At 34.6% G+C, this 12677-nt stretch overlaps 1 protein-coding gene across 6 annotated transcripts in view; it reads right to left on the bottom strand.

Moving 5' to 3' along the window:
* Nucleotides 1–12677, bottom strand: part of AP3B1 (adaptor related protein complex 3 subunit beta 1) — a 165395-nt gene that overhangs the window by 93164 nt on the left and 59554 nt on the right. For all 6 annotated transcript variants that reach the window (XR_014577124.1, XM_083819023.1, XM_083819024.1 and 3 more), the window contains exons 8-13: nucleotides 12364–12525; nucleotides 10102–10199; nucleotides 7426–7480; nucleotides 7271–7342; nucleotides 4941–5003; nucleotides 3899–4031 (exon numbers count right to left, since the gene is read on the bottom strand). Coding sequence is in view for 5 of the 6 variants with exons in the window: in XM_083819023.1 (XP_083675149.1) it covers nucleotides 3899–4031; nucleotides 4941–5003; nucleotides 7271–7342; nucleotides 7426–7480; nucleotides 10102–10199; nucleotides 12364–12525 (583 nt within the window). In the remaining variant the exon portion in view is untranslated. The remainder of the gene's footprint in view (nucleotides 1–3898; nucleotides 4032–4940; nucleotides 5004–7270; nucleotides 7343–7425; nucleotides 7481–10101; nucleotides 10200–12363; nucleotides 12526–12677) is intronic.

The following is a 12677-nucleotide window of genomic DNA, read 5'->3' on the forward strand; positions in this document are numbered from 1 at the left end:
TAACTAATTTGTGTTGTTTAGAAGATTATGCAGATGATTCAAACTAATGTTAAAAGGTAATTATTAAGAGCTAGGTACCAAGACAAACCTTAAATTAAACCTTTTCAGAATTGCCTGAAATCTGTGTTTTCACCTGGTTTATTTTTCCACACTTATAATAAAGTCAACTCAATTCTGAAATCACAGTAATACACATTAACTACACAAAACATAGAGCTGGTTTTCTTTTACTTCATTCTAACAGTAATTCTAGTAGGTAGGTAGTAGTTACCTGAGGTATTAACAGTTCCAGTGAATTTAGGACTTGCCTGTTCAAATTTGTATAAATTACTAGGGAAAAATAAAGTCATTTTCACTGTGCTTCCAACAATTGTTTTTACATTGTTTATTACCCATAGATTTCAAATTTCAACAAGAAAGGAAAGCCACCTGAGAAAAACCTGCAGGTTCTCTAGTATATTCACTTCAGACAGACAAAACGGACTTCTTACAATCCCGTCTGTCTCTTTCATCTAAAATGACTTTTGTCATCTTAGTGAAGCCAGCAGCCAGCTCAAATTTTCAAGGCAATTGCTAATGGAAATGTATTAGCGAAATGCCAAATGTCACACCGAAGAGCCAAAATAACTTTTCTGTTTATGCTTCCTTCAGCAGATGAGGAATGAAAATAGTTCTAAGACCTCAACATGGCTTCCAAAAACAAGGCTGGGAAAGTGCAGATCCTCCCGGAAACTATGCTAAGAAACATTGAAAATAAGGAGGTGATTGGTGACAGCCAACTTCACTACAGGCAAACCATGCCTGACAAATCTGGTGGCCTTCTACAACAGGGTTACAGCGCTGGTGGATAGGGAAAGAGCAACTGAAATCATCTACCTGGACTTGTGCAAAGCACTTGATACTGTCCTTGAAGAGACTTTAAAGTGGTCTTCCAGTACCTAAAAGGGCACACAATAAAGCTGGAAAGGGGCTCTTTGTCAGGGAGTGTAGTGATAGGACAAGGAGTAATGGCTTTACATTAAAAGAGTGAAGAGAGTTAGATTAGATATAAGGAAGAAATTCTTTATTCAGAGGGTGCTGAGGCACAGGTTGCCCAGAGAAGCTGTGAATGCCCCAACCCCTGCAAGTGTTCAAGGCCAGACTGGATGGGGCTTTGGGCAACTTCATCTAGTGGAAGGTGTCCCTGCTCACGGCAGGAGGGCTGGAAATAGATGATCTTTAAGATCCCTTCCAACCCAAACCATTCTAATGATTCTATAAGAGGAAAACTGCTCTTGAAGTTTTGTGTGTTTATGAGTGCATTTTTAAAAGCTAACTTTCCCCTGTTCAGGGAAGCTGGGGGCTATGGTAAAACAAAACAAAACAAAACAAAAACCACATTTCAATAACAGAAGTCCATGCAGAAACTAGAGAGTTCTATGATGAAATGCCTAGAGAGTTCCATGAAGAGTTATCCCAGCTGGGCTTAACTGGCTGCTGAAGAGGCAGCTTTAATTATACTCTGCCTCTCAGCACCCAAGATCCAGAATGATTCTTGGCTCAGCTCCCATGCTAGATAAACCCTGGCTTTTCAGTAGAGACCTTTCCAGAACAAGACCAACAGAATGGGAAGGCAGTTTTGCCATAAGCTCATTCTTTATGATTCTGTTTTGATTTGGTAGAATTAATTTGTCTGTCTACCTTTCTTCTATGCTAAAGTGAATTCCCCACAATGATAAAACAGTGCAGAGCAGAGAGAGCTGATTCTGCTTTCTGGGATCCCAGAACCTACTAGACTTACCAAATTGGGCTTCACGCTATGCAGAGGGAGCTGAACTGCTTCCAGTTTTGGAACAGCCATGTAGGTAATGGCAAGGGAAGCAGCTTGCTTGTACGCTTTAAGAATGAAAGTTGGGACAAAGCAGGATCAACCATGACAACTGAATTCTAGTTCTCCTACATGTAACAAATTGTTTTTTTCCTCCCTCCCATGCTCAAGGCTCTTCATGTTCAACAAGCTGTGACTACCAGAAATTTCCTGCTTCCTAAGGAAAGGTACCATGTAAGTTAAGCCATTCAACTCACTTTTTAGAAAAAGACACTGCGCATATGGTAAAGGAACTTGCCAGTTGCCAGGTTTAAAAGTTCTTAAATATGTCCCTTGCGGTCTTTCAAAATAGTAAGCACAAGAAGATCATGGTTAGATTTATAAAATAAAGTAATAAAAAGTCTTTCAGGACCTTCAGAAGTACTTGCTAGACAATTACTTAGAGCCAGTCAAGACAACTAATCTTGTTGAGACGTACCTTTATATACATGCACACATTTATACGAATAAATATGTATTTTGTGTGTGTGTGTGTATAAACATATATGGAATTATTTTGAAGAAAATCTTAACTTGAGAAGTTATAATTAAAAAAAGCTGTTTTTTCTTATCTGGGTTCCTTATTAGCAGAAAGAAAACCCATGCAAGAAAACGAAAAGGAAGATTATTAGATAATAAGTTCAATATTCTGAAGTTTAATTATCATACATAGAAGAAAATGTGGATTTGTACATGCTGAAAGGAGCCTACCAACCTAGAAGAACATTGCTAATAGAATTAAAAGGAATCAAGAGTAAACTTTGAAGGTAGTAGTATTTCTAATACGGTCACATTCATTAACTGTAGTACAAAAAAACTTACCCAAGTCCCATTGCAGAAACTGCCTTATAACACAACACTGGAATACATTTTTAACACAGTGGATAACTAGAAATGCACAGAGGGACAAAAGGTCCGGAGCAACATGAAATTAAAGTTACACAGATTAAAACTAGCAAGCTACACACTGAGGCCTCTCAGAAACTTCTGTTATGAGGTTAAGCAGGAGAGAAGAAGGACTTGCAGAGTATAAATCAAACAAGAGAAAGTTCTGAACGCATCAGTGGGTCACACTGGTAGTACTACACCCTACCAAAGCAATGTCCGTAATAAAGGCCTTCTTAGGATTATCAGAAAAAAATATATCCAATAGATATGAAGAGCAATCAATGCTGCTTTTCAAAGCTTAGAGTAGATCTCATCTGTGTTATCTGTACAATTCTGATTACTCTATCCCCCCTCGCCAATGAAAAAAAACATGCTTCTCCTCCTTTTCCTGATATTATTATTTTTGACTATTTCTGTCTCAACTCTATTTCTGATATTTAACAACATCCATGTTGACTTCACATTTTACAATCATTTTCTGATTATCTTATTGACTTCCTTCTGCATAATATTCCTCGGTAACTAGTCAGAATATACAATATTATCAGGTATTGATTTACAGTGCTACTATATCCTATTTGATTTTATCTAATTCTTGTTCTATTTCTTGCAACTACATATCACTATATAAAAATAGCAGAAGACTAAATTATAAGAACAAGACAAATTTGGGACTGTTTATACTAAAACTATTTAATATGTTTTTCCAGTAAGGCACTGATGTACTAAAAAGCCATTCCAAGCTTTCAGCACCCTCTACAGGATAACCATTTTGATGCAACTGAACACATAACAGCAAAACTTCTACTATCATCTATGATACTCACAACAGTACACTTCAACAATTAACGACATTTTGAGAAAAAACGGGTAAACTCATCATTGCAGGCAACAAGGATTTAATCTTACTAACAAAAGAGAGAACAAATACCCAGTGACTATGAGAGCACAAAAGAGAAAACAAGTACCTAGTGATTATGAGAGCATTTTGACATGATTCAAACAAGCACCAAAGTCACTATTTTTATCCAGCTATGTCACTGAAATTCTTACACAAGCCAAGCTTCCGCACACTTTATGGTGTGATCTGCTCTTTGCAGTTCCTGTTAAGAAAAGGTTTCAAGCCATCAGCCACTCAGAAAACAGACAGAACATTTAGCTTACCATCTCTGTTGGACAGCAAACATACAAGGCCATTAAGGCATGTGTCAGTCACTTCCGTGATGTTAGTTGCACATCTGCCTATAGCCTGAATAGTAGCTGCAGCAAACTGTTTATCTTGGCTCTTCACGTAAGTCTATGGAAACAGGGTTTTCATTAGTCAATACATAAGTCTTGTCAAAAGGAAACTTACCATGCTGTACTCTTACGACAAACATATTGTATAATACATTCAATCTAGACAGCTATACCACATGTTAAAAGTTATACCTTTCCATCTCTTTGTCACTTCCAGAAGACATTTTGTTGCTGGCTTTGGTCACCCACAGCCATGGGATCCTCTGATTTCAAGGAAGCCAAGGGCAGGGGGCAATTACCCAAAAACAGCAAGTAGTTTGCGTGCAAGGTTGGAAGAGTTGATGAGCTTTCTCTTCAAGGAAGTTTCAGTTCATTTAACCAGAAGCATCTGTGAAACTATGAATAACCTACCTGCCTGAGAACTAGTATATTTCAGAGAAATCCAGCCAGAGAACTGAAGCAATGAAACTAGATGTCATATGCAAAGAGGAACAAATTTTTTCACAATATATGCAAAACGTTTTGCTGATACATATACATATATTGGAGCTAATACTGTTTTATCAAATGACTTACAGAAATGAGGTTTGGCAATATCTGCTAATGACCAAAAATTAATAAAATTAAGACACTATTTTCTAAAGTGTCAGTCAAGTTGGTAGAACATGTTTTAAGGAATTTGGAATGGCTGAGTTCTTCTCAACTGTTTTTTTTTTTGGTTGGTTTGTTGGTTTTTTTTTTTTTTTTGAAGTTAGAAAGAATAAGAAACAAAACACTGAAACTTTTCACATAGAAAAAGCACCATTATCCATTATGATACGAGACAGTTTCACTTCAATTCCAAGAACACTTTATTCTGGAAAAGATGTTAACTTGAAAATATTAAGACTAAGACTCTAGATGAAACATCCAATAATGGCAATTGGACAACAGAAAGCATTTCAAAAGAATACATTTTTGCACAAACCTGGAATTCTCGTAGCAGAGTTGATATGTTGGCTTCATTTGCTAAATTTGTCAAGATTTCAAGCTGAAAGAAAAAAAATATTAAAAGCTAAAATGAAATTCCATAAACAGTACCACATATACACAATAATTTTATTGCATATAAATAAATTATAATACTATTAAATATACTACTTGGAATTCAATAGTGTATACCAGATTTCAGAATAAACTGATAGCAGCATTGCACTCAGGAGGAAAATTCTCCTTGCAAGCACATGCAAGGTTTTCAAAACAGGACTCTAGGGTTCAGTGATGCATTTTCTATGAGCTATTGTTTTACAGTGTTGCACTGCATATCAAATGGACCTGAAATACTTCCAGCAGTATTGTTTCCTATGTGATACCACAGGCTTTGGATATAAGAACCATGTGACACCATAAGAAGAAATAATGGAAAGCACAATTGCAGATGGGGAGAGATAAATGCAATGTCCATTACATTCAGATGAACTGCAGTAAAAGACATGTAGCTCAGGAAACGAACAGTTACATCTGTATGAATGTTCAGATCTCAATCAAAATCAACAACATCAGACCCTGAAAGGCCTCTTCCTTACTCCTGCTGAGCAAGAGGATGATATGCATCATCAGGCATATGCCATTAAGATGCTATGCTCCCAGTCCATTTTAACTTTGAAGAAGAAATTCCAGTACCATTTAAATGAGGTAAACGGAAGAAAAAGATAATTATGCCTCTGTAAAAGGAATTCATACCTCACAAATTTGTTGGTACTCTTTGAGTTGGATGCACACAGACAAGAACACTTAATAGATACAATCCACTGGTATTTCGGGACCAATTTGATAAGACCTCCAGAGGCTCTTAGCCTTTATAGCCAGTATTGCACATGAAGCAAGTGGATAAACGGTTGAAAGACAGGAATAGGCACAAAGAAAGTGACTGTTTTTACAGTACAGGAAAGCTATCAATAGGATCTCAGAATTAACTTTGTTGATCTTTTACATTTCAATATATTTACATATGAACTGTGGAAGTGGTAAGAAGACAGGTGACACAATTTTCTGCTGATGCTACAGCTTTCACAAAAATGAAGGTGAAGTCTGACTAAGAGAAGCTGCATTGAAAACTTCAAATATTAGGTGGCTGGTTGAGAAAATAAATTCAACACATGAATGCACAGCAATGTTGATAAAGGGGGATGAAAACTTTACAGAAAATGATAGGCTATGAGCTGCTTACTGAAAACCGTAACAGAATTTGTTGTTAGAACAGATAACTCATTGAAAATAGAAGGTCAATGCTACGTAGTGAACAAAAAAGCAAACTTAATGTTGGGAAAGAAACAGAAAACAAAACAGTAATCAAACAATACGGTAGATGAATTCCAGCATGTTCCTACATCGTAAATGCTGCCATAGTTCTGGTCCATCTATCTTAAAGCAGATACAATAGAACAAAATTTAAAAAAAAGAAAGCACAAGCTATTTTATGTAACAGGGCAAACTGACAGATTTTTCAGCCAGTGAGTAATAATTGAGATTGAAAGAAAAGAGCACAATTTCTCATTCTCCAGCTCTTCACTAGTATATTATACCAATTAATAACGAAATTATAAAGTATCAATAAAATAACGTCTCTTTAAGAAATGTATATTCTGTATATTCCACTCCTAAACACAAGTGTCTGTGACAATCTAAAACAAAATAGAAGGCACTTAATAGTAGACAATTCTTAGCTATTGTTTTGTCAAGGACTTCACATCTATTAAGGACTAAGAATATAGAAAACAAGAAGAAAATAGCCTAAAAAACATACTGAGGTGTGAACTAGAGGAAAATCTAAAATCTTTATGCCAAATGCTGACCTCAAAGGCAACTTGGTACTCTGACTTTGTCCCATATTTGACTCCCATTTTATTCAGTGAAACAGATTTGAACTATTTTTAATCAAACAGTATTGACAACAATCAAACAATATCAACAGTTTTAATTTCTTTTCATGTGAGATGATGTCTCCTCCTATGAAAACAGTCAAATTCTAAATGCGCAAATGGCTAGTTACTTAGAAAGAATTAGTAATGCTCTGTACTGAAAAGTACCAAAAGATGCAGCAGAAAAACACAGTGCACCTGCTACCTAAACCTTGCTAAGAAGTGAACATTTGGATACAAGCCTGAAGGACATGTGTGGATTTAACTAAAAGCTACACTACTATACTTAAAGGAACAGCACAAGATGCATGTCATAGCAGCACAAGAAAATTTTGCTTTCCTGTTGCAAACAGTAATTTCTACAGCAATGTAGAGGTAAATTCTCTTTTAAACTCACCTTCAGAGTTTTGATCATTGTTGGATCAGTTGATCTAACATAGAAACTCTTCAGATAAGGTTCAAACATGCCCTGAAAAATGCAACATATATAAATAAATAGTTCACCTGCGTTCAACATAAACTGTAATTTTGGAAACTCTGAACATGGTATACCTTTCTCTGAATCGACATAGTGGCAATATTTTGCAGAACGATATACTGCACCTCCCTAGAATTTGAAAAGAAAAACAAAAGTTATTCTACAAAATTACAGAAACACACAATAATGCATTATGGCAAAGAAAGCTCAATTATACTCAAGACAAAAGTAAGTTATACATTTGACATGGCTCAAACATACAAGGAAAAAGCTTGTTGCCAACTGATACAAGTTTATTATGTGCTTCACAAGAAGGGGAACAATTAAACTAGGCTCTCATTTTTAAAAACTTCAATAAGGAAAAAAAACACTAATACCAGTATAATGGTGCAATTCTTCTTTTTGGCATTAGGGTCTTTGTTTAAACTAAAAATGAGCAATTCTTCAAAATGTCTCCATTCTGGCATCTCCAGACATAGCTCACAAAAACCTCACGCTTTGTCCACCATAACAAGATATGGACTTTATCTGTACCATGCAAACTACTGTGTTAGTTACAACAGCTGATGCTTGAATAACTAGTAAGAACCAGTTCATTCTTTTTCATCTCAAAAAAAAATTTCCTGTTAATTCTCAAAAAGGGCCAAGCTTGCCTCTCACTTAGAATATACACTGACAGATTCACACATTTGTAAAAAAGCAGCACTTTAATAGACTTTGACAAGATATAGACAACAGAATTATGTAATATTCTAAACACAAAAACATTAAGCATTCTAGGAGGATGTTTTCATTAATATATTAATTTACCTCAGTAGGAGGTAGCCGTCTACTCAGTAGGACTGAGCAGAAGGAAGTCTGGATACTAGTCTGAAGCTTTTAAACTAGAGTTTCTGCACCGATCACTTACAGACCAAATAATAATTTATAAACAAAATTTCTAAATGTGTCCTCAAATTCTTGTGTGATGCAAATCTCATCCTAATAAAGAAATCAAATCACCTCATCCATTATCTCCTCTTATTAAAAACTGTCTAATAGCCCTGTAGAAATTACACCTGTTGTTTACAAAGAAAGGTAATAATGCAGAAGTACGTAACATCTTTGAAATATAATTTTATGTAATTCTTATATAGGTACATGGAAACAGTCAGCTGCACATCAGGAACCAAGACTGGAAATCGCTATGAAATGTTCTTCCAAGCACTTATATCCTTGCTAGATTATAACATATTTGACATTAATTTAAAGGCCACAGGCACATAACTTCAAGGGCAAACAACAAAAGCTTATTTCAAAGTGGCTCTAATAGCAAAAGTGTTTCTCACAGACTGGTGACAGAGAACAGACGAGTCATTCAACATGAAAATCAGAACTCTAGTGCCGTTTTAGGTGCTAGTTGAGACACAAGAAAGAGGTGATTTCTAATTTGAAGAAATTTGAGCATAAATGAGGAATAAACAACGTTCAAAATTAAGCAATTCAACCTGTGAGTATGAGTGTAGTTCTACACATTACCTGTAAAAATGCCAAACTGCTTTTGCTGTTTCATTTAGATTTGCATAAGGAGAATGGGAAGCATATTGTACCATAAAACCAAGCACAGAAATAACAGCAATTCATTTTCATTTTAAATAAAAGTGTGAATTCTCTAACAAGCCCAATTTTACTTCAGTAGTCAAATTTTTAATTGGTAGATTTGTTAGCCATAGGTGAGCTGCAAAAGTTTATAGAGAAAGAGCTCTATGGTGACGGGGCTCATGAAGCCCATCTAAGTCAAGTAATCTTGTCAGACACAACTAGAGCAATTTTTTTCTTTTTAAAGCTGTCTACCTGATTTGACTTACTTTTTAAAAATAAATAATTTTGACAGCTCAGCTATCCAAAAATATCATATTTAGCTAGGAAGTTATTCTGAAAATATCTTAATATTGTAACTGCTATCAAACGTTCAAGGTGTTTTATACAGATACACAGAAGTTTAAGATCTAAAAACTGAGGGAAAAAACTTTTAGGCAAATATTGGAATAATACGCCAAATCTACCTAACACGCACACATGCACGCACACAAACACACATGAGTATTATCAATCTTATGAAGCATGTGGTCAGTGAAACCCTTCATAGTAAAGTATGACTAAGTAACACTGAAGATGATTAAGTCAAACTTACTTATATTGAATGAAATATAAACTAGTTCTTTAAGAAATAGTCCAAGGACTAACAGGGGATTGAGCAGTAACAACTGGTAATTTAACAAGTATCACTCTTAGTTTTTCTGTCAACAAGAAGTTATCAATATACAGTAAAGAAAAATAAAATGCACATCTGAAGACTGAGTGCTTAGCAAGACAGTAAAGAACTACAACATAATTACATTTCAAATAACTTCCAGTAATTAAGCAAATCAAGAAACTAAGCTAACTAGTTAGTACTATCTCCATTTGTATGCTGCTATCTACATTTGTATGTTCACCAGGCTGTCTTCTCAGAAAGACGGTCATAATTAAGAATGAAACACTTATGATACTGAATGATCACTGAAAGTTAGACTGAAAATGATGGAACTGCATTTAATGATTCTCACATATTGAGTAAAAATTAGTATTTTACAGGACAATGTTACAACAAAACTCTAGTAATGCAATAATTATTTATTTATATGTATAGCTACAGATAAACAAGTACGTAACAAATTTTTTTTTTTTTAGAAAAGTAGATGGGAATTTAAAGTACAGACTTGACCTACCTATTACTACGTAGTAAACGCACTAATGATTTAGAAACAATACCAGCTTCAGATTTTGGTGCCAAATGCCAATAAAGCTGTGCAACTGCCATTACCACCTAAAAGAAGAACATTCAGAAAAGAATGTTAACTCAAAATATTCAAACATATGCATCACATTCAATTCATACCTGATGACCTACCAACAGCCTCTTCAGAAAGCAAAGTGCATACCCATGTTCTTTGAAATCAAGAAAGCAGTCTGGGAGAGAAACACCACAAGAAAGGTATTTTTGTTTCCAAAAATCAAAGGTAGTAGGTACCTCTCATTCTTCCCAGTATTTACTGGATAGTATAACATAAAGAACAGAGGGAGAGGGCCAGACAGAGAAAAATATAACTAATTCAAATTGTGATCATAATGATATCATATTTAATAACCCACTACTGCTAAAATTAGGTCTACTAATTAATGAAGAGATATTGTGGTTTTTTTGTTGTTCTGTGTTTAAAAAATCCTGCAATACCAGTGCTTTTATTTTTATTAAATACATGTTCAATATCACTTGTTCTTTCATTTCCACTAAACTTCCATTCTATTATTCTATCACACAACTTATTAAATGACAGGTGCATTTACTGACAGCTTCTGAAGTCTAAAATCCAACTGAAAGAACTACAGTAACAAGTAAGAAAAAGCAGATGACTCGGAAATATAAGCAACTTAAAACTCGTAATTTATATTTTTAAAATTTTCTCCTAAGTATAAGACAAATGACAAACTTTATGCCAATGACTAAGTCATGTCTCAGTCTTCCCTACAATACTGTCTTGATGAACTTTCTTTATCAAAATTAAACAAATCACAGAACAAAGAGACTCAAAATGAAGACACTACCATGACACTTAACTTGGTGCCTTAAACCCTAATGCCAATTAATATCTTTTTTTAATTAATAAACAAAAATTGATAAAAATATGAAGAGAGGAAATAACTGAAATATTTTTATCAATAGACTATGGGAACATTTTATTATGGACAAAAATCTAAAGTCAAATAGAAAATTTCATTTGTGGTAAATTCTGTGAATGTTACAAAAATTAGTATAATAGTAGCAATTCAAAGAATCAGTATTTCATTTGACAAATTGCATTTAAACTTCTCAGTTAACTTTAGTATCATAAACTTAAAGACCATAAAAGTTAGAATCAATATCGTATTTAACAGATATAAAGAAAGTGATTTATGGAATGTGGAAGATAAGCAACTACAATTCTTCTCAACGTAGTGTGATAGCAAACATTTCTAACACAGATGCTTTTTGCAAGAGATGAGGAAATACTACATAGATGTTGAACAGTGATTTTAGCAAAAGGCTGTACTCTGATATAACTACTATTGCAAAACTGTGTTGTTTGTTTCCAGAGTTTGCTAACAGAGTAGAAGTGGTTTTGAAAAAAGTTACATTAGTTGGAGTCTAAAAATGCGTTTCAAGAGAGAAACAAAAACCTGATCTGTTTAGCTGATCAAGAACAGGTTAGGAGATGATTTAATCATGATGCAACCATTGTATCTGTAATGATATGAGTATTCACTGTCACTGGAAATCTTTTCCAAAGACATCTAGTCTTGAGTAACAAGACTAACTGAGGTTAGAAATAAAGTTCCATGGTCTGACTAACATCACAATGATTCACCATCAGCATGGATCTTCCTGGTTCAAAGAATTCACCTGCATATTAAAATTTCCCGGAGATACTGAAGAGCATACTGCACCTGTTATGTCACATCTACTCTGGAATCCCGGCAACACACCTTAAGAACGTGTCTGGGAGTCACAAAAAATTTAGGTATGTAACTTTCCATTTTTAAAATGTGAGACTCAAAGGAAAGCACCACTTAATGTTCAACAGCAAATATGATTTTCTTTGTGAGTCTGTATCACCAAAACTAACACTTTCTTCCATCGTAGATGCTAAGAACTTAAGCATTAAAAGCTAGCCATAGTATAGCTGTCACATGCAACAGAAAGTGAATTCAAATTTTCTCCAATATTTTGTTTGTCTTTGGAGCATACGTGACACGCAGTTCAGGTGTTTTACTTAACAGCTAAGTTAATTTCAAAAAAGAAATAACGACTCTTCTTCTGTGTAACAGTTGCTACATTGTACAATCATCACTTGACTTAAAGAGGAATAGATCTGACTTTTTAAACTTTTAAGTTTTTTAGCAGAATAGGTATTTAGTAGTTGAATATTATATCAAAAAGGAATTTGTCATACAGCGGCATTTCGGCTTTGAAGCAAGGGTTTGGTATTTCGTAACAGCAGCCTGTGATCTGGGTCCATAGTATAAGTCTTTTTCACATTCCGATCCTTTTCTTTCTGTTCTCCATCAGATTCATAGAAATTGTTTTCATTGTATTCTTCTACAACATCATCATCCTACCAAAAGACAAAATTAGAAGAAGATACACAAAATATTTGAATCATCCAGCTGTATTAATTTACAAAGTAACATACAACACCATGGCTCCATGCAGGATTTACGTGTTTTGCAATATGCCCATGGAACAATGTCCTCCATCCCAGTTGGT

This window comes from Anser anser (assembly GCF_964211835.1).
Source record: "Anser anser genome assembly, chromosome: Z".
Classification (NCBI taxonomy): domain Eukaryota; kingdom Metazoa; phylum Chordata; class Aves; order Anseriformes; family Anatidae; genus Anser; species Anser anser.